Below are 27751 nucleotides of genomic sequence, written 5' to 3' on the forward strand. Positions count from 1 at the left end.
CTCATCTGAGAATAGCAAACAGACCTATGTGGACTATTGGTCACATAAGACCTTCTTTTTGTTTTTATTGATTTGTTTGATCTTATGATGTCACTTGTTGAAGGTGATTCTCCATAAACAGCTTTTCTTTTTTAACTCGTTCCCCATCAATGATGAGGTTGTCTGTCAATTCCTGATTAGTCCTCTGATTAGGGCTGATGTGAAAGAAGCGTAGATTTGTGTATTGTGATTTGCATTTTCAAGAATGTGAATGCTGATTGATGCGTTGTTGTATGTGTTTGTTGGGATGATGTATTCACAGTGTAGTACTTTGTATTTTTAGGTTTTTATGAAGTCGTCTTATGGTGAAACCAAAGGCAAATTTCCACATTACCCTGCAGTTAATATCATACAAGCTTCTACGGATCTCCTAATGATGGCAGGCTGTCTGGCAGAGGCTGCTCCAGTAGACTAACGCACCCATATCTAATGTCAGCATTTGAATGCTGGTTGCTGGTGACTTCCCACCCTGGTCTATTACAGTATCAGTCCTCTTTCATGTCTGTGAGTGGTTCGGGTTTCAGGCCAGACAGAGCTGATTAGCTCTGCAGACAGGCCAAACTCAATTTCACCTCTCTGGAGCGCCACCACAAAGCCTCACTGAGTGGCTCACCTCCCCACCTTCCCACGACCCAACACTGACACGCCACCGTCCCACATACACAAACACACAGATAAACATGTACACACATTCAGACAAAGTCCCATCGGCCGACTGCCTGACACAGAGCATTCACTTCTAGGAATCTCCTCATGTTTAAATATCACTCGTAGGTTTGATAATGAGCCAGATACCAAACAAATTGAAATCAAATTGTTTTGGCAGAGAAGTTTACACAGTGATATATCTCAACGTGCAAAGATCCCATCCACACATCTCTATCCTTGTCCTTCTGTACAAATCTGAGCGTACGGGAAACGATGATGTCACAGCTTACTTCCTGCATACGCACTGATACATAGTGTAATGAACATGCGCCAGAAACAACAACAACTATACACTGATTTCTCTATGTCTGGTAAGCACTGCTAGGTTTACTTACGAGCAGCTAAATATGGCATCACTGCACCAGATTACCATCGTTCAGGCATATGCCTCACCAGATATTACTTGAGCCTCGCTGATCGCCACCTACTGGCCCGGCATGCTTGTCTGAGCGTTTGAAGTCGTTATTGTGTTCCCGTCTGGACAGACGATTTTTTTTAAACAATGTTGTGTGGGTAGAGATTTAATTTTTTTTAAACTGAGTCAGTTAAAACGTATCAGTTAAATTAAAATTGAAGTAGTGTTGACAAGGCATAAGAAGCACAACAATTTGTCTTTTAAAATCTGACAGTCCCTCTCAGACACATTTGATGATCTCTGCAAACAGAAGGGATCTGAGTGAATATTTGCATTCAGAGCAGTGACCTGAGCTCCGATCACAGGTGGTCACTGTAAACACATGGAGTACAACGCCAGGTGTGAACTGACCTCCAGCTTCAGATCAGATCACCCCAGACAAGTGCCCCCTCCTGTGTGTCTCCACCAGCGATCTCAGGAACACTATTTATTTTACTGAAATTTCAGATTTGTTTCCAATGAGATATTCAGTGTACACAATGACGTTGCTGCTGTGAATGTTGCTGCTGTGTCAAACAAGCAAATCCTCCCTGGGAAATTACAAGCTTGCGTCATCACATTGCCACGGCATGAAAACCATTTATCGCATGGCAGCAATTCAAAAGTCTTGTAAATCTTCATAACAAACACACAAGCACTCACACACTAAGTCGTTTACTCAGAGACTTGTGCTTCTCTGCTTTTGGGGATTCTTCCCAGGTAAGTGATTACATTTAATTCTAAAGTAAAGTATCTTGATCTGAGTGAGGAAGAACTGCAAGCCACTGTCTGCCTAACAATGGAGCTTACATATCCATGACATTATAAGCTTACAATGTTGAACAGGCTTTCTCTGCCATCTTTGCACACAAACTTACATGTACTTGATCTGATTGCAGTGGGTCAGCAGACCATAGCGTGCAGAAGCACATCAGCTGACCGCAGATAAGGGGAAGGAGGTGGGAGTCCTAAACCCAGAGTGCTCACTGCCTGAGTGTTAAGTTAGTTTTTAAGACACTGCTGCAGAACATCATGTCTTATTTTGCTACAAGGCTGAATTATAAGCACGTAACATTTATATGTGAGCTGAGATGTAGTGACGTTTTAATGTACTATTGGAAACTGAAAAATGCAATTAGCACCTAAAGTTAACATAATGACCGTAACAAACTAGTATTTTCCATGTTATGCTATTTACAGTATGATAACTGAAAAAACAACCGACAGGAGTTAACTTGGGGAAAGTAAAGGACAATTTCTCTAAGTGTGAGGTTCAGTATGCTCACACACACACAAACTGGCTCGAAGACAACAAAGCGTCCAGTCATTTCAAGCATTGCAAAATGAAAAATTTGACGATACCATCACAACGTTAGGCTCAAGGCTTGAATTAGACATCAAAGAATCTGAAAACAAGCGTCTATGCTCACATTAAAGCCACATAAGCACAGCAGTGCATTGAGCTAAATGCTAACATGCTCACCAGCACAATGTTAATGGGCTGCTTAGTGGTTATAACTATGTTCAGAACATTTTGCACAAAATAGACCAATGATAATGTCTTTTTACTATTAGTTCAGCACAAAGTAAAACAGGAGAGGCAACTGTGCAAATTGTTTTTAATTGGGCCTGATGATGACACTCAAACATCAAAAGAGGGATGAACAAAATGTATTAATACTCAAGCATATGATCACCATCAGGCAATCCATCCAATAGCTGTGAAAACATGTCCAACTCATAGTTGAAGTAGAAGTAAAATCTGAGGATCTCCAAAATAATCATAAGTGATCCCCTGGGGACCATGAATGTCAATACAACATTATGAGGCAGCTGATCCAATAGCTGTTATATTTAGAAAGTTATTTCAAATGGCAGAACAACTGACAAACTCTGACATGAATAAAAAAGAGCTTCAGAATGTAAACACGAGTATTAATCTTTCCCCATAATCTCTTACTTTTTTTTAATAATCAGATTATACACTGTATAACAAACCATGAGAAACTGACTTTTTCACATCCTTTTTTTTCTTTTTTCCCTTACCTTCATCCACAGGGAGGTTAAAGGTCAAACTCAGCTAGAGAGCAGCGAACCCAGTGGTGGAAGGGTTTCAGAGTCTTGCTCAGATCTAATTAAGCAGAATGGATGTGTGCCAACCCAGTGGGCTTGAGCCTGAGCACTATGGTTGAGAGATGTTCTCTGGAACCACTGGGGCTCCCTGCCGCCCCTGATGTACGTAACACTGCCTCTCAGGCCACGAATACAAGCAGGAGTTGCATTACAGCTGCAGTCTTGATACCAAAACAAACCCGTTTGCCAAGAGATGACCGGCAGGACCTGACCTAAACCTAACCTAACCCTAACCTAGTGAGCTGGGGTAACATGACTGAACGGTGTGGTGTGAGACTACCACAGTTGAGCATTAATTACAAATCAGACTACTGAAATAGCTCTGCATCTTCCAGAAAGATTATTGAAGAATAAAATGTCATTTACCATTAAATTAGTTGTTCCCTAAAAATATTATGGAGAGCACCATCCTGTTATGTCTTTATAGAAGCCCGTTCAGAATACCCTGAGGACAATTCCATTTTTCATATCAAAGGCAACGCAGACCATAGAAACCTGTCATGTCACAAACAGTTTTACTGTTTCATAATGTACAGTAAGCTGTGTATCCCTTCCAGAAAGACTGAAGCTTAGTAAAGAATGTTCAGATTCCAGCTCTACAGCTGGAAGGAGAGAGATCCTGCGATAAAACCATGCCAGTGTCTGTAGACCAATGCACTGCACATCTGAGAATCTCATCTGCATTGTTGTATAAGCCTCGCTCAATGCTCCTCAGACTTCATAAACAAACCACTCTGCACATATATACGTACACAGACTCAAAGACCTTCACAGCATACGCTTGCCTTTCTGCTAGCTTACACAGGACATTACATAAAAGAAGCACTGATGTCTGGACCTGAAGGCCACGTCATGGCCAGTCTGCCATTGGTCTCACTGAACTTAAGTGATTTGATCAGTGACGGTTTGAGTCAATCACCCGGAGACCGGCCACGTGTTATTTCAAGCATTAGAGCAAATTAAGGAACATTTCTTTCCACACGCATTCCACTGACAGAGTCCAGTTACCACTGAGGCATACAACTTGACGGCTCTCTAAGACTGAAGCCTAATTATCGTGATTGCCCTATGGTAGCTGGCTGCAGTATAGGTAAGGCAATACCCACTTCCTCCATGTTACTAGATGGGACATGGACTAAACTAAACTAAAAAGTAAAAGTACGTGTCCAATAAACTTTTCTCAAATATGGTTTCTCTCATCTTAGGTAGCTTGTATCACACTGATGTATGTTCAAGTATTCATTGTTTACATTAAAACAAGGAAAAGGTCATGATTGACAGCTGAGACCAATTTGTGATTGGTTGAGCTCCTGTATCGCGGCACCCTGATAACACTTCTCCACTCCGTCAACTGCGCAAGATGGCGGTGCCAGTAACTTGGATATTTTAGCTTTATCTTTGTTCAACAGGAGGAAGTGCCGGCCTATCATTTATCCTTACAAAGAGTCAAGACCCAGACACACACACACAGCCATAATAGCTCTGTGAGGATTTAGTTAGGCACAGATGTGCTTCGAGCTAAAATAACACCAGCATGCAATCACGCTCACAATGAAAATGCTGATGATTAGTAGGTAATATGTACCATGTTCAGCATCTGCGGCTATTGTGTCAGCATGCAAGTATTTGCTAATTAGCATGTGATATTAAACACAGGGAATGTCATTAGTTTGCATAGAGCTGATGATGCTACAAGATAGGAAAAGCTAATATATAAGCGTTTTATCTTATAGCTGTCTATCACCTGTTCAAATCATCATGAGAGGGACCCTAGAATGACTTGCACCAATAATTGCCAGGATATTTCAATCAAAACCGCAAATTCCTATCTAATGGTGTACAGGAGCCGTAACTCTACAGTAAACCATGAAAACCTTGCATTTCTTTGCATTAATGTAACAACACATTAATTCATGACCTGCTTTGTTTCTTTACGCATCCCATGACACACATCTATCATTCTCTAAGCCACCTCCTCTGCTTCTTCAGTCTAAAAGTTTCTCTCATTTGCTGACGATGCAAAACACAATGGAATGTTGGACGGGATTTTTCCATGTCCTTTTACTCCTTCCAGTATGGGCTTTATCACTGTCCTTGCAGGAATACTACAAGCTTCCTGTTTTTGTGCCATAAAGCTATCTTGAAAAATATTCCTGCCAACTCAAACCTGGTGACATTCTGTGAAAAATACAATGAAGAAGGAGCAAAATGCTGCCATTCCCCTGAGCCATTAACTGTTAGTTAGATTGGAGGGGGTCATCAATGTCAGATAAAGAGCATATGCAAAGTAGCCTTGAGAATATTCCACAGAGAAAACCCGAAGTGCAGTTACAATACACAAACCACAACGTACTTAAGTATTTCTTTATTATAACAAGCACAGATTGATTGAATGAAGAAACTGTGGACAAAGTGAAGATGCTCTGGGAAAGACACAAATGAGGCCACATCAGCTCTCACAGATTCAAACCCTCACAAAGGCTCTTTGTGCAAACTGCAAGCTCGCTCTCTGACTCCAGACCTTGTGAGATGATGTCAACCAAAGGCAAAAGATAATGCTTTCCCTTATCACATGTGTATCCGTGCGTGTGAAATTAATAATGCCACCTGTGTGTGTACCTGTGTGTATTGTTGTGGGAGCGCGTGTTTGTGTGCGTGTGTGTGGAGGGAGCAAGAGAGTGAGGGGAAATCTAAAATAACTTATTGTTCAGGGTGGGCATCCTGAAAACATCTTTGAGAAGGATGGAACATTCCTAGGACAGGAGGCTCTGATGGGGAAGGAAGGGCAAGGCTATGACACACACACAGACACACACACATACACACACACTATGAACCTAAGAGCCAGGGTTGAGGCGTGTGAACCGGAAATGGGTGGCTGTCTTGCCTAAGTCGTCAGACAGATTTAAAAGGTTCAGAGAGGTCCGCCCTACTGATGTTCCCAGCTCCGATACGGAAGCCTGCACTCTGTCTGCAGCATCCTGGAGACATTGCTCACCTCCTTCCCCAGCAAAACAGGTCTGTCACTACGTGTGTGTGTGTGTGTGTCTGTGTGTGATTGATAATGATGCTCCATAATAACCCACACCCACACACACACGTATATATACACATAGTCAGATAACCCAGGATGAACTCTTGTGTAATGGAAGGAAAGGCTGTAAGCAGCCAAAGTCAACACACGCTGCTGTGACCTGAACATAACAGGCCAGTCAGCTGGTTTCCACACACACACCCTCACACACACACTCCATCACTTGTGATTGTGGTCAAGTAAAGGACAACAAACACCATGAGGAATTTAAAACCAAGCTCAACCACACAAATACTGACAGGGAAAAACTTCAAAAAACAACATTACAGCGAGCCATGTGTGTTTATTCTCTCACTGCTTGCTGCCACATGTGATGTCATGTCTGTGTAACTGTTTAACTGAAAACTTACTAACAGTCAAAAGTGTTGGACTGTAGGTGAGGTAACTTTTTCCAGTCGTGGCACTGGAAGGTGGGCCCTGAGTGAGGAACCAGCCAACACTTGAGTGAACCTGCCTACTCCAGTCAGTTGTATAATTACCAGTCAGTGTGTATTAGTGCAGGTGATGCGAGTAAGCTTACATGGTTGTCAGAGGTCTGTATGGGGCTGAGGACAGGGGAGCCTGCCGGGCTGCAGAGCTCAGGGAACGGGTTGGGAATGGCTGGCAGGGAGGCTGGACGCAGTTGCTGCTCTTCCTGCAGGCACCTGCAGAGGGAGACACACACTCTTATGTGAAAGCACTGGCAGACCAAGGAAAGACTGATACTATGATGGGAATCATTTTGGTATGATGATGTAGATGTAGGTCACATCTTATAGTGGACTAAAAAGTTAGTTAGACCCCTGACATTTGATCATAGGTAAACATTTATATTGCTTCTGAAATGATGAAAAATTATTTAAAAGATTAGCAAGAGGAACTAAAGGTTAACAACGTTTTGGTGCAGAGTGATTGTAGATAATGTATTTTCAAACTGACATGGTGATTTTACTTATATCATGACCCATCTATCCATGTATCATCTATACTACTTATCCACTGAGGGTCGTGGGGGGAGCTGGAGCCAATCCCGGCTTACATTGGGCAAAGGGGGGGGTACATCCTGGACAGGTCGACAATGTAGGCCAACACATAAACAATCAATCACACTCAATTTAGAGGCTCCAATTAATCTAACCCCAGTCTGCATGTCTTTGGACTGGGGGAGAAACAGAGAAGACGCACACAGACATGGGGAGAACATAGGAAGTCTACACAAAGACCAGACAATGCTAACAACCTCCCTAAATCAAGATCTATAGTTCAATCAATCTTGACAATCATGTGTAATTGATCTAACATTTTGCATGACAATAAGTATCGAATAAAACCTCAAATGTAGTGAAAGGCAAAGAGTTAAACCTCCAGAGAGAATACAGACAGCAGGAAACAGATTGTTTGCCTCGTGCACACAAAACCAACAAAAGAAAAAAAACACAAAAAGACAGCAAAAGATAAACAGAGTGTTCCTCCTCAGGCAACACAGTCCTGTCCTAAACACAGCTGACTTTTATCTCACACATAAATCACTGAGATCAACACCAAGGGCAGGTGGTGTGCGTCTACCTGACGGCCTGGATGTGCATGGGCTGGGAGTGCCGCAGCCTCTCTTTGGAGGGCGAGGGCAGGGGCGGGGTGTGGCGACGGTGGGCCTGGCTGTGTCCCGGGTAGGAGACGTGCACATGCTGCTGGTGGGGGTGGTAGTGCGGCGAGTGCCTATGGCCGTTGTTCAAGAGGAGCGCAGTGTCGGCCTGTGTGGAGTACACGCTCTCCATGGAGGAGTTCATCTCGTTCACCAGCTGCTCCAGGTCCACGTCGTCGTCTGTGGAGGCAGGTGAAAGGAGGAGTGAGTGACAGGGCAGCAAGTAACCACTAGGTGTCCCCTCGATAAGTAACAGTGAGAACAATATCAATATTAAACCGTCAATATCCAGATTAAAGCTATTAAAAACAGCCTTCATAGTAGCGCTTACTCTTTCCTTTTAGGTAAGATTCAACTTTTAGTAAATCAGCCTTTTTTTAACTGCATAAGCCACACTTTGTGATGAATTATGTAGTCTCTGTCATATTCACAGTTGATAAACAACTTGTCAGAAGAAATGAAAAACATTAGAAAAACACAAAGTCAGGTTATGTGTATGTTAATAAATTCAATGCAATGTGATGGTCTTGGATTTCTGTATTTGAAGAAAGATGGAGTAAATACTGTTAAAGCCATTTTGTCACAAATTATTGGTGTGAATAGTTTGTGGTCCACAAAGAGGGAACAGGCATCATGCTTCACTTTGCCTCTAAACACACAGCTCAGCATTTTGGCCCTTTTTCTACTGTGAATACTGTGTGCCCTATTACCAGCACTTTTCATTAGCTATAATTTCACATGGTAAACAGTCAAAATATTTTCAAATGTACACTGTGGTCCGAAAACATCAAGCAGAAAGAGAGTCTTGATTTATTTATTTATATATATATATCACTTTGGCTTAGGATTCCCTCCAATGACTGTGTACACTGACTTGCTGGCTCACCATTGGTCAGATTATGTGCAACCTGTCACTCAAGGGGCTAAATCAAGATGTCCATCAAGGAGTGGAGGTTGAGACCAAACAGTCACCCGCAGACCAAATGACCGACCAGACCACACCAAAGGTGAAAGGGTCCTCTTGCAGGACAGTAAATAAGGCTGGTGTCAACACTCGTCCTCTAACCTGTTTCTAATGAGCTGAAGTCGGTCCTGGGTCTGGACGGCCTACTATACCCTACTTGCTTTAATGACTTGCAGCTCATCTTCTCCTTTTTTTTCACGCTTTTTGCTGAGTGTCAAGTAAAAAATTCCCGTTTCCTTTAGGGATCAATAAAAATAACGTGCAGACTGTGCTAATTATTAACCATTTCCCAGGCTTACAGCTATTTCAAAATCCTAACTTCTCAAAAGTGAACGTGCACTGAGAAAACGGTTTTTCGGATAGAAATATATCCATAATATACACTAATAAAGTAACTAAGTAAAGTAAGTGCAAGACTTAGCAGGTCTTTCAGGTGGGCTCACAAGTGCAGTATGTCTCCATGTGTTTCTGTATATGTATATGTGTATGTGTGTGTGTGTGTGTGTGTGTGTGTATGTGTGTATGTCCAAAGCCCTTTGGTCATATGCGACCCACCCCAACACCACACACAGAATTCCTGACATTCCAGAAGGAAGAAATTACAGCACTCTGGAAAAGTTCACCAGCCTGTTCATGGCACATGGTGACCAAATGAACAGGACAAAGTAGGGCACCAAAACACACACATACACATACACACACACACACAGAAGCACGCATTCACTCAGAGGAGCCAAGGACACCATGTACTGCTATGCAGTGCTGAGCATGTGTTTGTAATTATACAGAATTAAGATTAAAAAGCACTGCATTGTCCTGCACATTCACGCAGTGAACATACACACTGGGCCCACAGAGATAAAAAGAAGCCACTGGACCGAAACCAGCAGTGGGCCCGTCTGATCTCAGATCACACAGAGTTATGCATCTCACTCATACATCCACACACATACGCACAGAGAACGGACAGTCCGGGACATAGGGTCATGTGATGCTGGGGTACATGAGTGGAACGTAGGTTGAGGTACACAGAGGGGGGCACACAGTTGGAAAAGAACAAGAGAGCGCATGAGGACAGTCAGAGGCGGTTATTATGTAAAGCTGTGATGAACTGTAGGACTTTCCAACAGCAGATATTTTGATTTGTTAAAATAGGAAAAGCACTGACAACATTAATAACATTAACAATGGCTCCGTTCTGTCCAAGTGTCCCAGTTCATCACGACAGTATGACAGCGAGCCAGTGTGCACAATACCAGGTAGCGAGACTGACAAGTGAAATTCAGCCATCATGCACTTTGGTATTTACACCCGTGAATTTCCCACTTTAACATGTAAAAATGTCCTCTGTAAAAAATATCTGTTACAAATTAATAGCTGCACATGGAAAATACATTTTTACTTTTCAGAACATCGGTATTCAGAAATCTCGTGATGAGTCATTTATGACACATAAAAACGCCTTTTCTTAAGGATTTGGGCTTAAATATCTACGTTTTGTTTTTTCCAGAAATTATTAAAAAAGATGTTTGGAGCAGTAAAAAACTGATTGATAGGAGGGTACCGACTGTGGCCAAGTGCTTTATGGCCATGTGAGCTGCACGGCTCTGGGGACTGTGGAGTTGGTCACTCAGTCCACCACTTTGGACCAGAAGACAAACCCTAATGACTTTGGTGATCCCCATGATGTTTATTCTTATGCCAACCAGTTCATATCTGTGGTTTTGAGTATATGTCTCGAACACTAACAGATGGATTGACGTAGAATTTGGCACGGCGCTTCATGTTTGCCTCAGATGAGTTGCCATAACATTGTTCGCCTTTTCATCTTCTACTTTCCCTTCACCATTGTGTCGACATTGCAGTTTGTCCAATAAATTGATTTCAATTAGACAGCTCACGTTCAAATGTTTATTGCAACTGTAGAACATGTCAGTGTTTGGCAGCTAGGCTCACTCCCTAAGATATGATGACATAGATATGATGGGATTGATGATTCAAACAGACGTGTGAACCCACAGTGTGCGCATTTTAGCATCTTCGGTTCGAGCATATTAACATCGTCAGTATGATCATCGCCTTCCTCCTACTTTTCAGAAATGAAGCCAAAATATCCAGGATACAAACTGTGCACAATTGCAGCAAGAGTTTGGGAGTACAGGAAATATAAGCACTTGAACTTGTGTAATGAATGTATATATATAAACAATGCTTTTCCAAGTACAAGGAAGGCAGTTAGTTTCAGGGTTAGGTTCATTAAATATCTGTGCAAGAAAAAGACAAAAAACTTTTTATCAATATTTGATGTGCACAATTAGGAAGATTCTTTTTTGTCTAAATTACTGCCAGTTTGAAGGTTTTCTCTCATAGAGCTCGTCTCTATTGCAGCTCCACATTGTGATTCAGGCTGATAAGTCGACTGGAGTTTTCCTCTCCCTCCTGCTGTTGCCCACTTGGCCGCGGCTGTTGGCTTCAATCGAGGAAGCCAGAGGACGTATAGCATAAATATATCCTCTCCTCCCTCTCCAACTGTGACTTTGAAAGTAGAAGAAATGTATGGGCTGCATCTGAAGACAAAACCTTCCATACAAAAGTGGCCAAATCCTTCCTGCAAGATCCCAGAATACACTGAATGAGGGCTCTCTGTCCCTGGCCACAAGAACCTACAATCATCGATCTCTGACAGCAGTCAAGAGGTCAGAAAACAGCGCTGGACGTTCAGGCAAATAGCAACCACGTTCTTTTATGGACCATAAAAATATAACTACTCCATTCGACATTTAAATCCCTTTAAGTACATTTTGAACAACTACTCAGAACTCAATGCTCTATACTTGCATTGTATTTGTGTTGTTAATTAGTTCATAGTGTGCTTTTTGCGCAATAATCTGAAAGTTAAACTGGTTAGGTCTTGGATTTCTCCAAACAATAGATGTTCATATGTGTGTAATAAAATGTTCTCCTAATAATCATTGTTGTGATGCCAGTTGCTCTAAACTTTAGAGTAAGCCGTAAGCTTTGGAGTCTAAAGCCTCCAACTACCAGCAACAGCCAGCACAAGTCTGTGGTTTCACCAAGCAGCTCAATGAATTACCTCTATTGAAGTGAAGCAGGGCAACGCTGGGGGAGAGCGCACAAATCAAATAAGAGGCTTCATAATAAAAGTTATGAGCAGAACACTAAATCTGGGAAAGTACATTTGCTGGCATGCATGCAAGGCAACAGATGAGTAGGAGGCAACACCCACAATGCTCGCTCCATCTCTTTTGTGGAGCAGGGAATCAACTCCTCCCTCTCAAAAAATCAAATTTTGAAGAAGCAAAATCGTATTCACCTCTATATTCATTTAAGTGTAATAAGTGTGAGCAGGGAAAAACTTCTCTTGACTCAAGAAATTGCATGCAGGTGACAGCATCAAAAGAAAACACGTCACCAGATCACTAGAAAGACAGGGGTGGCATAAATGAAGGGCAGGTAACATGAGCCATGGTCTAAATATACATCACATCATCAGAGTGGTTGATTTTTGATATTTCTGTGTAGTTCAAAGTCAGAATGAAACAATAGCTGGTTGACTTTGGCTTGGTCACTGAAGACATCCGTCAGTTCTTATATGGAAAACTGCTCCTTGTTGACGATTGGTGGCTGCACATGTCGGTTTGAAAACAATAAAGACATTTTCCAGACTTCCTCTTGCATGTTTAATACCACACTGACAATTTGCAATTGAGGACATTTAATTACAAAAGTAGAACAAAGTTGTGTGTCTGTGCCTTTAGTATCATCAGTCTGTGGTCTACTCCGGTTCAGTCTATAAGTTATTTACTGTCATGGATTGTAAATGTACTTTTCCTTTTCCACTCCACTTCTACTTCAGTTCGTGCTTTCCCAGGTTAGGTTCACAACCACCAAGTGGATTTTAAATCGCTGCAATCAGTTTTTATTTGTATGAGTAGGTAAAGGATGTCGTATCAGAGCAGGACATTTTTTCACTAGCGAAATAGAAAGTCACAGCACTGCATTTCGGTAAATCGAGTTGGAAACATTCACTCTTTGTTTGGGCCTCTCATCCACACTCAAACAGTGTTTTAAGACCCTAAAACTGAATCTTTACAAATCTTCGAAAGTGCCTGATTTTCAACAACTTTTTGTTCACATGAGCGTTGATGATGATGATGATGAACAATCGCAGCTATATAGCAGTTGACAGGACATTATGCTCACTGAGGCTGCTCACATGCTCTTCTCTCGTATTTGACAGATCATTGATGGACGTCTTATCGCCACCTACTGGCAAAGTGTGCTTGTTTGAGCGTTTGTCGTCATTTTGTGTTCTTGACATGATGGAGATATTTTTTCATGTGAGCAGAGGATTATTATTTTTAATTGGAGGAGATAATATCAGTAAAAAATTATCTGAAGTGGTGCAGACAACGCTGAATACAAACTATTTAATTCTTAGAAAAAGACAAGACTGGACACTACCAAATAATCTCTTCCTAGAAGTACTCACGACTGGAGTACAATTAAACTCATCACTCTTGGCTTGTCACTGCCTCTTTGCAAGTATGTACCTGCATACCTCCACACCTGCCCATCAGACCATTTACGATTAACTCTGGTCTCCAACGCTGAGTGACCTAGAGCCCTCCACCCCACACCCACTCAACACAACCATGTGGAGCCATATTTACAATACTCTCACACGTGCATGACCACCACAAATCACCAGGGCAGACAAGCCGCTGAACTACCCTGCACCCATAGGGAAAAGGAGACAAAAAAAGAGAGGTTGAGGAGGGAGAATTGAAAACCTTTCCTCTACTTGGGTTGGCTCTTTTCCAAAAGGATTCCCAAGATTTTCCATGATAGCTGAAGGGGTTTCTGAGAATCTATTGGAAGCAGGCTGATGCGTGTGTATGTGTACTGCGAGGAGGGGGGGTGACAAAAAGTGCTGAGCACTGCTAAAAAAGGGGGGAGGGAGGGTAAAACACTTGAGCACTTGTCTTTATCCTCTCCATCTGGAAAGCAGAGCATGCAGTGACGGAGGGAGACAATGTCCTAGTTGGAGATGGAGATAGAGAGAGAGGGAGATTTCTAGGAAGACAGGAAGAGCATTTAATGGCCCAGCAAATATATTTTGGGTTGCAGAGGTCCCATTAAAAAACTGACGAAAAAGGGGAAAAGCACATGGAGAGCACGTGTCGCCAAGAGAAGATTAAGGATATAGATACGGAGGATAAACAAACTAAATACATAAGAGAGATGAGGAGAGTTACCATGGTGATGTGGCAAATTTTGATTGGCTGAATGCTGGAAGCCTGGAACAATCAGCTCCTCAGGCCGGCGAGAGGAAGTGCGGTCCATGCTTTCCTGTTGAAAGAAGAGAGAGACTGTCCGGTAAAAGACATTCAGTCGGATTAAATCTTCAGACATTTTTGTAAAGAGTGAGACAACATCATATTTTCACAGAGTTCAGAAGGTCAGACGAAGGGTGGCTCTTTTGTGTCTACTCTCGAGGAAATATCAGGCTTCAAGTTCAGAGACCAGTCACCCTTTGACCCTGTGGCATCGACCTTTCCCTTTCTCTCTTTCTCCCTTTCACCCTTTCTTCCTTTCTCTCTCTCAGACACTCACACGTTCCTACATACGTGTTTTCTCAAACTTTCAGGTACTCATTAAAAACAACTATAAATCATTTTTAGAGCGTAAACCTTCTAGTTCTGGCACACTTATACAATTTCACATGTCTTGAGATACACGCACATGCTGCCAAGTTCCTCACACATTGTCTAATTTAAATCAGCCCTGAGGCAAGAAAGCTGCAGAAGAGAAAGAAAGGGAAAAAAGCCAACCAAATTTTCAATCTTCCCTTTTCCAGGAAAAAGAAGAACGCGGAAGCGTTGCTTCCAGGAACTGCTCGTGGTCAGAGGTCCTGCTGTGCATGTATGCACACACACACAAGTACGCACGCAGACACACACACTCGTTTCGAAAACATCCATAAATGCCCAGAGAAAGATTTAGGGCTCTGAGAAACAGCCAAAAGCTTTCTAAGGAAGGCAACTTGCCTGCAGGACTGTTGGCTGACAGAGAAAGTCTGCAGGCTTCAGCTCGAGCAGACAAGCTGAGATACAACTTACCTACAAAACCCCCTCTCACATATAATATACCTTACTCATCATGTGACAGACTGCATACCTGCCAACCTGCAACAACTACTGTGATTTCACTGTGATGACAGTCTCCACTGGCTGCTAGGCAATAGCCCAGAGCCAAGAAACAGTCCACATAATCTCGTTAAACAGCAATTTTTCTTTTACTTGCAAATAAAAAAAAGTCTGTGCAGTAGCGATCGGTGAATAAAGCCGCAGTAGCTAGGGCCCTGTTCATGCACATACACGACAAATCCAGAGTCAGTATCAGCTGTAAATCATGATCTTTTACAACATTTTTAAAAGCATCAAATAATTAATTAAACCAAATCGGTCATAAATATAAACCCTTGGACATAAGTGTGATAAGGACTAACTTGATAAAAAACAATTTGCGGAAAAAAATGTAATTTCATTTTTTGGTTTGGTCCACCAGCCATCCACTTACATGATGTATTACCTATCCTGCAGCAAACCACTAGGTGGCGATCAAGATGCTTTGGCTTGACTTTTGGGGAGCTGTCATCTTTATTACGTCTAAATGTCGTTAGTTAATTTGCTTAAGAGAGGGGAATTTAGTTAGATGGAGCCAGGCAAGGTCCCTTTTCCCGTCCCCTTAGTTTATGCTAAGCTAAGCTAACCTAGCTGTAAGCACGTACAAATCCATTCAACAAAGAGTCTAACTATGAGGTGTTAGCTTGTATGACATGGAAATGTGCATAATATTATGCAAAAATGACTTTATGCACCTCAATTGATGCATTCCGTCATAACATAAGTTTGGACTGTGTAAAGTTGGACACAGGACAGTGTCCTGGTTCAAGAAACAGATATCAGTAGCAGCACTGTAAGTAAAAAGCTACAAGTAAACTCAGAGACAATCACCTCCCCTCTGCAGCACCGGTGCAGTGAAAGATTGACTTTACAAGCTACACTCTCGTAAAAACCTTTTTCTTGACCTCCCTTTAATCCTCTGACTCTATAGTCTGGAGAGATGGAGCCCACCGATGCTTCCTCTGCACTCAATAGGAGGTTAAGTGACAAGAAATCCAAATTTGTACATCGCAAGTCATAAACAGCATTCTTGATATTGCTAGTCTTATGGGTATACAGTAAGCTGTACAGTACTCAAGGGAGGTTTTCTTCTTAAAGTTTTAGTGGATGGTGAGTCAGACCTTCAGTCTTCTGTTTTAAGTTTCACAAGCGCATGAATCGAACTATCTTTTAGGGAGAATTTCTCTGACATCTTCAATTGATTGTTTCAAGTTCATCACTTTTGAAATTTGTTATAGCTCTATGATGTGATGTTTTTAAAGGAGGCTTTGAAGTGTGTGCATTCAGGAGTGCAACCATTGGTCAAAAAGTAGAAACATCTAAAGTGCTTTGGTATCTACCTAATTCAGTGTCAGCAAAGTACACTGAGTACGATACTTGCTGCTCTAAAGAGTTCTGCTGCTATGCCACAGGAGGAGGACAGGCTCAGGTTATCTCCATGAAGGCCTTCATGAAGGTGGCAATAAAGTCCACATCAACAACCTGTCAAATACCGGAGAAGAACTGTGGTTCTACTGTGGTAATATTGGTTGAGACAGATGTCTGTTAATGTGATACAGTGATGCTAAATTTACCTGCAAACTTTCAATTAGAACTAGTAGAGCTAACCAAACGTAGAGAAACCAGAATACAGCCGACATTGTTGTCTTTGTTTCTGACACAAGCCTGTGACAAAGAGCAACAGTGACGTAAGCTGTGACGTCATCGGTTCCCAAACACTCCGTTTTGCATAAACACATGGACACATAGAAACCAGAGTTTTTGAAAATCTGAACTCTGGAAGGCGTTTACAAATATAGTAACTTAGTTTTAGTGACTTCAACAACTGATTGCGGGTGTTGAAGAAACACAGAGGAAAAAGATTGTTTTGCAAAATACCTGCATTAATGTAGACAGGGGCTTGGATGATGACACATCATATGTTTTAGGGGAGCTAAACCTCAATGGGCATGTGGACGCATGATTTGATGAATCTGGACAAGAGGCCAAAGCGCAGAGGAATATTTCCATTCCCAATATATCTGCATTGTTTTGGAAAGGCCATAAAGTTTAATACTTCTGGGACCTTTGCCTAGTAATCCATTCAATAGATGTTAAAAATATTTCCTTCAAGGTGCAGACAGACCAATACATTCATCCATAGAGTGATAAATTACAGGTTGAAGACACACTCCTTTGAATGGAGGTTAGCAATACTTCTCTTTCTGAAGAGCAGGAACTGGCGCTTTGTATCTTGGACAAAACGTCGTCTTACAAACCTACTTTTAGGACATTCTGGTGTATTAACTACAGTCTGCTTAAATCATCTTTTGGAATGCTGGCTTGAAAGATGTTATCTACTCCTGCTTGTTTTCTTTCTCACTCACTTGGATTCCCTGTCCCACTGTATCGTTATGGTGATTTCCAGACTGTCTCTGCTCTTAAAACGTGAAAGCGTGAAAAGGAGGAATCTTCTCTAGTTTCTAGAGGAAAACTTTTTGCCCGTTGATTCGATCAGCTTGACATATTGTGGTTACTCTTGTGCACTGATAGATATCCTGGAGCTACTCTTGACACGTCTTTTATCATGAGCAAACTTCTCAAAGCCTCTAAAGCTTACAGCCCACAGCATTGACATCAGGGCATTTCAACATACTTTCTCTCTCTTGAGCATCACACTTCCTCGAAAGCACAAGCACAAGCCCATTGCAGTGGGGACTGGTGCTTAAAGCTGCTGTCCTCTGACCTCCAAGAACAGGAAGAGAGAGTTTATGTTCTCTGAGGGAACAGGCATGTTCAGCACCGCTGGCACAAATCCTGATGTTCGGGGGAGAGGAGAGGATCAGTTAAATACTTCATTCTTTCCACTCTTCTGATCGGTTAAAGTCATAACTGTGTTGAGCTTCGAGTCTGTGGACTGTGGTTCCTCAGTACTCTGTGGTGCAAGCGCTCGGCCATCAACAAATGCACACTCATACAGGACATATGGAGATGGAAGGAAAAAGAGAGAGAAGGAAAATGAGGGTTGGTGGCTGTTTCCTCAGAGACGTCTCTGGAACAAAACCATGGTTCTCACTGAGATACACACACACACACACACACACACACACACACACACACACACACACACACACACACACACACACACACACACACACACACACACACACACACACACACACACACACACACACACACACACACACACACACACACACACACACACACACACACACACCATTTGGAGACATGCCTGGAATGCTGCCCAGATTCCCAAACATGCACGGTGTTATGTATAGTGTAATGTAAGTATGCAGAAAAGAGCTCATTTGCTCCTTATCTATACACTAAACCTACAGTCACTGCTCACAGAGAGAGACTCCATGGGGTACTTGTGCGTGTTTGTGTGTGCATGTGTGTGTTTGTGTGTTTGCCATGCTGTGTCATGTCAACTGGCAAGCTTTACATAACGCATTCACACACACACACACACACAGCAATGTTGTAACCCACTTCTCTCCCTCCAGCCATCAAACTGTTTTTTCTTTGGATGCAGGGTGGAGGAATGTTGTTTTCTATGGGGATTCAATTCACTATTCACTGCAGCCTTACTGGTGCAAAAACCCTTGAATCCTGGAAGCTAACGTGAACCAATCTAACTTAATGTCAGTTCAACAGGGGCTCAGCGGTCCCACGGTTCGGGTTAGCGGGGAGCTGCATTTTTTGGACCGCCGTTAAGAGGGATAAGGCAGCTGAGGCTACGTCACCTCCGTCGTCCCATTCGTCCCAGTAAGACGTCATACAATCAATCGCATCCTTTCAGAGCCCACAGCTTGTTATTGCTGTTTGTTTAGTGCCCTATTTATAGACATCCACGGTGCTCTTTAGCCAAATTCTTTAAGTTACTGGAGGGTTGGAGAGAAGCAAATCCAAGCGGAGAAACAAAGAGCTCATTCTGCAGGAGTTGGACAGTGGATGTGGGTCCGTTGTGTTGCTGCAATGGCATATTTCACCTGACTAGACTGGGAGTCATTCACTGAGAAGCAAGTAAACTCACAAAGCCAGTGTACACATGTTGGTACTTAGAGAGAGAGCCGGGTTTGGATAACTATACTTTACACCTATGTAAGTACTACTACATATGTACTAATCAATATTTGTATTAACAATGCTTTAATGTCTGCAATCTGGAGGGTGTTGTTCATACAGAGAATTACTACCAACACTGAGGCTTTAGCCTCTTTTAGCTTCTACAAATTCAACCTGCAAATTAACTGTTTGGTTCCTAAAGCTCCCGTCAACCAAGCCACAGCCATCAAAGAAGGAGACAGGCAAGAACCATTCATTTCAGGTATGCCAGACAATTCTTTCATTCAGACCCAATTAAATGATTGGCTGGCGTACCTTGTTGGTCATGATTATTAAAGTCCTGTGAGGGTCACAGACACCAGCTTTTTACTTTTTATTCACTGATGGCTATCGGGATGTGAAAAGGAATTCAACAAATGAGATATAAACAGTATTTTTGAAACAATTGACAAACCCAACATGAAATATATTGCCATTGCAAATGAGTGCTTATTTAGCTCTGTCTGCTGATTGTATGGATCAACCATTTGCGTTAGATACAATTGTTATTGTTAATGTTGTTTTTATTATATCATTTTATAACATTTCACCAGTTCATGACTGAGATGAGGGGAAATGGTGATACTGCTACAAGGTTGTTCAATGTAGCAAGTACACAAGCACCTAGCTAACTAAATAGATAACTTAGCTTCCATCTGAATTTTGCTGGGTTCACAACTGTTAATTTGACTAAACGTTAACTAATACTTTGTGTAGGGATAATAAGAAAGTGCTTTAAAGAAAAAAAAAACATTCAGTGAACCAAGGCTCAATCCTATTTACTGAGCTCACACAAAGTATGCTTTGGCATTAGCATGCATGCATGACACCGTTGTCTACTAAGAACACAGATGAATTGTGAACAATGAGGACCACATTGATCAGGGATTACTGACATTTTGAATTTTCAGAAACTAATTAAAATAACATTGGAAGGATTATCATTGTGCATGTTGGCAAAAATACAGGACCTTAATGGAAGGGAGCTATTATTAGAAGTTATGAGCTAAACTTGTACTTTTCTTGCCATATCAAGTAAGAATATCCAGAATGAAAGACATTTACTGTCCCTACATATGAGCTTTTCTGTTGTATGAAAACAGAAAAGCTCATTACTCTGACGCAAGGGTCTTCAACGTTTTTCAGGCCAAGGACCCCCAAACTGGTGGAGAGATGGAGCAGGGACCCCCTACTATATAGATTGTATAAAATTGTTTTTTATATTAAACTGGGCCTTGTGCGATATATAAACATAGCTACCCTGTTATTGCGCATTCAATACTAAGCTATTCAAATATAACAGAGGAGCATATATTCATGTTTTTAATTTAAACATGTGCACGGTACAGGGTGGCAATGCCACTGCCATTTATAAACATACATCTTGCATACAACACTGAGCTATTAAAGTAATTCACAGATTCATGTTTTTATTTTAAACATACATGTAGAAGAGACAGGGAATCCTCAAGCCATCTGTGGATGCCACACATACTCCCACATCAGTGAGATGTCGGACCCTGATGGGTAGCACACCACTTATCTAACCTTGGACGGATGGAGGTTGTCAGGCAGAGGGTCAAATCAGCCTCTCAATATGTTGGATGCATGTTAATGTTTATTTAAAGACATTTAAATTTGTGGAAAAAAATTGGTTAGAAAATAAATCAAAAATTATAAAAAATATAAAAAATTGTCTTATCAACCAAACATTTCAAGACCCCCCTGTAGAACCTCCGCGGACCCCCTAGGGGTCGTGGACCCCCTGTTGAAGACCTCTGCTCTGACGTATTCTTTACGCTACTGAGCAGAACACCCACAGGCGAGACACCAAATATTTACCTGGTAGTTTGGGTGATGTAAGAAGTAGTCAGGGCATCCCGCTAAGGCCATGGTGTTCTTTCAGTGTTCCCTCTGTAGGGAAGGACACCCACTGGTCTCACCAGCAGCCTGCACATGAAGGGAGGATACAGCACAGAAAACCGATTGAAAAAGAAACAGGATAGCTACCTATCACTGAAATAACACGTACATTTACTCCGTACAGTTGCTGTTGCATCTGCACCATTATTGGTTTGTAAAACCTACAGAAAAAAGACAAAAGCCCTAAATCTGACACTCTTCCAAAGAAAAAACAAAAGCCTGCATGTGTGAATGAGTGTGCATGCATGGATGAACATGTGCACACCGAATCCAATGTAAACACAGCCATTGTGTACAACACACATACAAGTCAGTTCCCAAACAAAGCCTGGGGCTTAAGACTAAATAGGACACCCTCTCTCTCCTCTCAGCACATGACCACTCTCCACCTGCGGGACTGATGGACAAGGCAAACAGGGAGGGAGAGAGGGAGGGAGAGAGGGAGGGAGGGGGAGAGGATTTCTGAAGGAACTTGAAATAGGAGTCGGCTATTTCGACTGCATTGTGCAGCATTATCTGCCGTGAGTAAGCAGGGGGAAGCTGTGAATATGTGTGTTTGGAAAGACGATACACACACTGCAGTAATGTTCAGCTCTACTGATGTAATCTATTTATTTTCCAGTGTTATTGATTAAAGGGACATTATTGATGCATTCTAGAGTTTTCAATATAATCTGCGGCCACACCACAAAACTCAATGCAAATGTAGCTGAAATGTTATTCTTAGAGCAGAACTTTCAATCCCTTTTTTTTTACCTTTAATTCCATTTTGAATGGAAAGTCCTATCCTCGCTCATTTTCCAGATCACCATAAAAATCCAATCCATTGGTCCCTTTGAGAACTACCATCTGCCCACCAAATTTCACGGGAAGCAGCGTTAGGATTTTGGAGACGTACACCTCATAAATTTTTCTCTCCAGATTTGCAAAAATAAGAAAACACTCAATAGAGGAAGAACTGATTTGTTAAGATGGATATTTCTGCAGCCTACAAGTGCTGCAACTGCTACTGCTTCCTACAAAAGGTTTGGCAAAGTGAATCTACACACACACACGCACACACACACACACACACACACACACGCGCACACAACGAGCTGCATCTCTCTCACTAAATAGCTCCTCTCACTCTTTGACGCTGCTGGTTTCTCTTCACTTTCTCTCCCAGCGTGTCTCCATTGTACAGGTCATTATATAACAGATATCAGATGGTTCAAACAATATCTCTTCCTCCTTCTCCTCCCCCTCTCTTTTCACCCCACTAATTACTGTTTCCACTGGGGCTCTGCTATCTTTAGGTTCCTCTGCTGACTGAGAATGTGTGCTTAAATGTGTGTGTGTGCAACTGTGTGCAACTGTGTGCACGCGCTGAAAAGACAGCCTCTCTCCGCTGCTGGTAATTGCACACTTTATTTCCCTACTGTGACCGGTTTTGTATCTCCTGTTCTTGCGTATGGCTTAAGTGTGTGTTCACACCAATCAAAGCGCTGGGCAAAAGGGCAAGCTGGGCAGATCATATGGGCGGCTAATAAGCCCGAGAAGCAAAGCCAAATCTCAGAGTGCTTGACATTTGCTGACATTTGTGGTTCCTCCTGCAGAGAAAGGGAGTAATTCAGCTTTACGGGTCATACGGGGAGATCTAGAGAATTAAATGGATCGGGAAGCAACTTAATAATGCCACAAGTGTGAGTGTGAGGGTGTATGTGTGTGTTGGTGGATATAATACGCCCACTCCTACGTTTTTTCCAAGGACTCAGATGCTGACATGGAGAGCTTTTTTTTCCCCCGGCAGAATAATGTTGTACTTTATCATCAAGAGAGGAAAGAGAAGCAGCAGCCTCTCTGGAACAAGCAGCACCTGTGCATTAACACGCAGTATTAGTCTGCCACTATCCCACCTATAAAGGCCCGGATGACACCTGATCCTAAAAGGACCTGCAGTCTTCTTTGTGCATCAGCAAGGAGAGAAGGGAAGGAGGAAGTTTAGCAGTGTGCAGAGATTAGCCTACATTAAGTCACAGCTAATGGAGCTTTATGACAGACCATCAGCACACACACACACACACACGGATACACACTCGGGCAGCTTATCCTCCTTGAAAGTTGGATTTAGTGGCAGAAACAGGTACAGTGACGGGATGACAGTCCACGCTGATGCTTCTTAACTCCAGCAGAGCATCTACAAGTGAATGGTGTGTTTGGGTGTGTGTAATAAGAGTTTTTGTATGTGTCCCATCACACCATCAGCAACAGTGTCTAAATGTGACTGCAGTGAGGTAGTGTTAATAATAGCTTCATGCTCTGTAAACAATAACACATTGGCTTCAAGAGACACACACTCTGTACCCTTTAAATGACACTGTCCCCATGAGCCGTGGTACCTGCAGGAGTTTGACAACAATGTCAGAGGTGTGCACAGAGACTGTGTGGAGCCATGGCTGAAAAAAGACAAAAAAAAACTCTTCCCTCTGAAATGAAAATGAGTTTAGAAACATTCCCGTGCGTATTAACGCGTCTATAGACTGATATTGAGTTAGAACAGATACATCAGAGAGTGAGACAGCAGCTCCACACCCACACCCACACACACACACACCTCACCCACACAAATAAAACCAAAGTGCTTACGGGTAATGAAAGGGCTGCTCCAGGACGCAGTGGCTCAGGGGATTGTGTCCAGGACGCACGACGCAGCAGCCGGCGCGCTCCTTCGACTGTCCTCGTCTGGACCCTCCACACTGAACTGCTTCACCCCCCAAAAAAACTACTCCCTCCGTCCGCTGATCTGTTGTCTTCACCTTGTCCCCCCACCCCCAACCCGGAGAGCCGTCCCTGCACACACGCACACGCACACACACACACACACACACACTTGTTCGCACACCCAACACTTGCACACGTCCAACACACGCACACATGCACTGGTCTCTCCCCCTGCACTTCCCCGACCAGCTGACTCTTCTCGCTCTGTCTCTGCACACACACACACGCACACACGCACACACACACACGCACACAAACACACGCACTAACGCACGCACCCTTAAATGCACACACACATACAAACAGGCGCTCTTCCCCCCCCCCCCCCTCCCTCTCTCCCTCTCTCTCTCTCTCACTGAAGGAAACCTCCTCTCTCCGCCCCGCCCTATTCACACTGCAAAAAATGACCCCCTCGTTCCTTTTTTTTTCAAGTTGGATATGGTTGGAGGCCAGTAAGCATATCTGATAATAACCCAAAACAGGTCCGAAAATAAAGACTGCACATTTTACATATCCCTGAAGACTAACTTGTCTTGTAGTTGCTATACTCCCCTATACATTTACTTTTTGAGTTAACTTTTTAAAGGGGAAAAATAACTGTGGAGGCTCGCATCTTTTGCAGCGGTCAAGACCTGACTTTAACCCTTCCAGCAGAAGGAGGACTCTACATGCCTGGACTCTGAGCTAAAGTGAAAGCCATTAGTGTCACACCATCTATCTGGTGTCACTGATGCAGGTCTGCAGGTTGACACCGTGTCCCTGCTCTGAGACCTGCAGAGGGTTTCCTTATTGTCAAATCACATCGTGCACTCTTTCACCAGCAGACCAAAAAACCACAAAGATCTTGAGGGCTTTTTTTAAAGCAGCACCACGAGAGAAATTTGATAAGGTTATTATCTCAGTATCATAAACACACATTACAGTAATCACATTTGGATTGGGTAAATTAATATATATAGTCTGTGCTATACTAGCTCAGCAATAGTATTTGTTCCATTTATATTTCACCCATCGAAGCCTTTCACAAAATAAAATGCCTACAAGTAGTGTTGCAACTAGACTACAAAAAAAACACAGATATTAAACCCTTTAATTGCACCAATGTGATGGTGATGAAGCAGCAGCAGCCCTCTATGAATTATTAACTATGGCAGGCTATGAAACTGGATTCAGACATTCATGGTCCCCAGAGGATGATTTCTAATGATTTTGGATAGACATACTTTCCTTGTACCATTGAATTGATTACTGTGAACTTTGGTGCAGACATCCCTTTCCCCACAAGATAAAATGAAATAATTCTTCAGGATCATTTACCTTTTCATCCAGCGCCGACACTCGTTCAATATGTTTGATTTAGTAAATGTGTTGGCTTATTACCAAATATCTGTAAAGCTAATGTCATTCCCGTAGCATCTTTGGTTTAATGATAATGCATAATATAGCAGGCTGTTAGTATGCTATTTTTAGGCTGTAATGTATTTACACAGACACAGCTAGGTCCTCTCAAAAATGGAATATTTATATGTGTGTGTTTGTGTACATACAATATACACACTAGAGATGTTTACATTTTATTTTATCTAAAGGGGCAGTATCAAGGAATATAAAAAAAACGACAGTTCTGATGTTATATCAAAGAAATTGTTGGTATTGCAGACAAAGATATCGACTGAAGTTAGCATGCTAACCTGCTAACTTTGGACCATACCATTCCATCTTGTAACACCACCTTTTGCCTCAAGAGGTCACAGTGAGTCACTACAGCTTCAAGTCTGTCCACAGTCTAAAGCTTGTCTCATTTCAGGGCTGCATCCTTTAGAGGACACGGTTTACCCGCCCCACGAAGACCGCCTCCTTTGTGGGACCACAAAGGCCAAACCAAAATGAGACGGTCTGGTCTACAGGGTATTTACGTTTTTTTGCCGTCACCAGCTCATCCGCCCTTATTGCTGTTGTTTGGCAACAGTGCTGAAGAACTGTCGGACATACCAAGAAGGTTGAAATGCCCCTTGTTTTTCTTTTAATCCGTGTGCCGTTAGCTGTTCGGTTGAGTTGAGGAGCGATACTCAAGCATTGGGCATCTCGTGCAGTTCCTTGTTTCCTAATATGAGTGGACACAGAGCTTTGCTGTGATATGCTGCCCCCTATTTGTATGGAGCCAACTCTTACACATTGCCCCCTTAATAATTTCACATTAAATTCAGGGGTCCCCCTAAATGGCTGAACATGAAATGTCTTATCCCAAACCACTGAAGCTCCCACTAATACTACATATACATGCTGGCTTTAATTGCTGTTTAACTTTGTCTGCGGGTCAAACATTGTATCGTTAAACCATCTTTGACACCTCCTCCCCTTTACTCTTCCATCAGACAGCAGCCATTCACTAACTCAGGCTTCACCCACTCACAGGTTAACTTAACTCTCGTCCTTATCTGCTTTCAGACCCGCAGTATGTGAACACACGTTTGGGGTTGACAGCAGTTGAGAGGGAGGCTTGGAGAGGCGGATCCAGTAAGGAGACAGGATACCTTATTTGAACCAAGCTATTCATAATACAGCACTGCACTCGACAACATTCACATATTTTGAGGTTGGATGTTTATTATATACTCCATGCTAAGGTGGCACCTCCTCTGCAGCCCAGACAACCCAAGGACAGCCCAGATGGAGCCGAGTCTTCCAACCAACTGGTTCACACTTGCTTCTGGCAGACGTCCTCCTGCCTCTGACAGCCGGTATAACACATGCAAAAGCCTGCCAAAGATCTAATATGAGTCTGAACACACATTAGCTCAAGGCCACATGTATACAAGGCTTTGTCAGTTTTTTCTGCTAAAAAAGTTTGCACTGTATACAGGTCAAAGATACAATATATTCCCAGGATCAGCCCTCCACATCGGGCATTGTTTACAAAATAGGTGAGGTGGGTGGTATCAAACCATCACCATCACATGGGAGAGCTCATTCTCAGTTACTGAACTTGGCAAAACCTTTTTGACATCCGTAGACATTCTGTGGCAATTAAATTCACTGTATCTTTGTATCAGACCTGCAAATAACATGATATGAAGGAACATTCAAAGCAGCGTGCGATGGTCATTGTAGTTTAGACTGTACTTGCGGTGGACGGTTGTTTACTGCAGCTAGAGCCGAAAATACGGTCACTCATAAGACATTACAACATTGCAGACAGCAAGATCCCCAACATCAAACCAGATCGGTGAACCGGAAGAAAATTAGAAATTCTTTATTGTGTATAATGAAAGCCTAGTGTTGATAATTTCGCTGGCAGCCATACTCAATGGGTTAGTTACAGCTCCTCTTTCATTATTTTCTGAATTGTTTGTAGCCTTGTTTCAATTCGCTTGCTGGCGACATTAAATCTTTAAAAAAAGGTTCATCAATGAACTGCAATGAACCTCTGGCATAGCTTGAGGATGTCCATGGATTGGAGCCTGTGTTTCTCAGAGATGGAAGGAGACATTTGTCGGCAGCTCTTGGAGGAGCCTTCGAAATCAGACAGTCTAGTCACGTCGATTTGACGCAATTGGTCTTTATAAGGCAGCCTCTGGCGGATGCAGCCCCTGAATTGAGACACGGATATTGTATCTGACAAGCATACAACACACTCTCATAGACAACCCAAACAATATAAGGTACACAGAGAGGTTCTTTGTTAATTTTTTTCACAGATTAATGGACGCCAACATTAAAATATTGTTATTATTGAGATGAGACCCTCCACCACTACAAAGCACAGTGTCTTCTAGGAGGTATAACAGACTTTAAA

The 27751-nt window shown here is 42.4% G+C and overlaps 1 protein-coding gene across 1 annotated transcript in view; it reads right to left on the reverse strand.

Moving 5' to 3' along the window:
• Nucleotides 1-24283, reverse strand: part of LOC128461205 (growth factor receptor-bound protein 10) — a 45737-nt gene extending 21454 nt beyond the window's left edge. Inside the window, exons 1-5 of the mRNA XM_053446014.1 lie at nt 23821-24283; nt 21112-21219; nt 14233-14326; nt 7914-8169; nt 6889-7012 (exon numbers count right to left, since the gene is read on the reverse strand). Of these exons, the coding sequence (XP_053301989.1) occupies nt 6889-7012; nt 7914-8169; nt 14233-14326; nt 21112-21162 (525 nt within the window). The 5' untranslated portion in view covers nt 21163-21219; nt 23821-24283. The remainder of the gene's footprint in view (nt 1-6888; nt 7013-7913; nt 8170-14232; nt 14327-21111; nt 21220-23820) is intronic.
• Between the last annotated feature and the right edge of the window lie 3468 nt (nt 24284-27751).

The sequence above is a fragment of the Pleuronectes platessa genome, chromosome 18 (assembly GCF_947347685.1).
Source record: "Pleuronectes platessa chromosome 18, fPlePla1.1, whole genome shotgun sequence".
In the NCBI taxonomy this organism is placed as follows: domain Eukaryota; kingdom Metazoa; phylum Chordata; class Actinopteri; order Pleuronectiformes; family Pleuronectidae; genus Pleuronectes; species Pleuronectes platessa.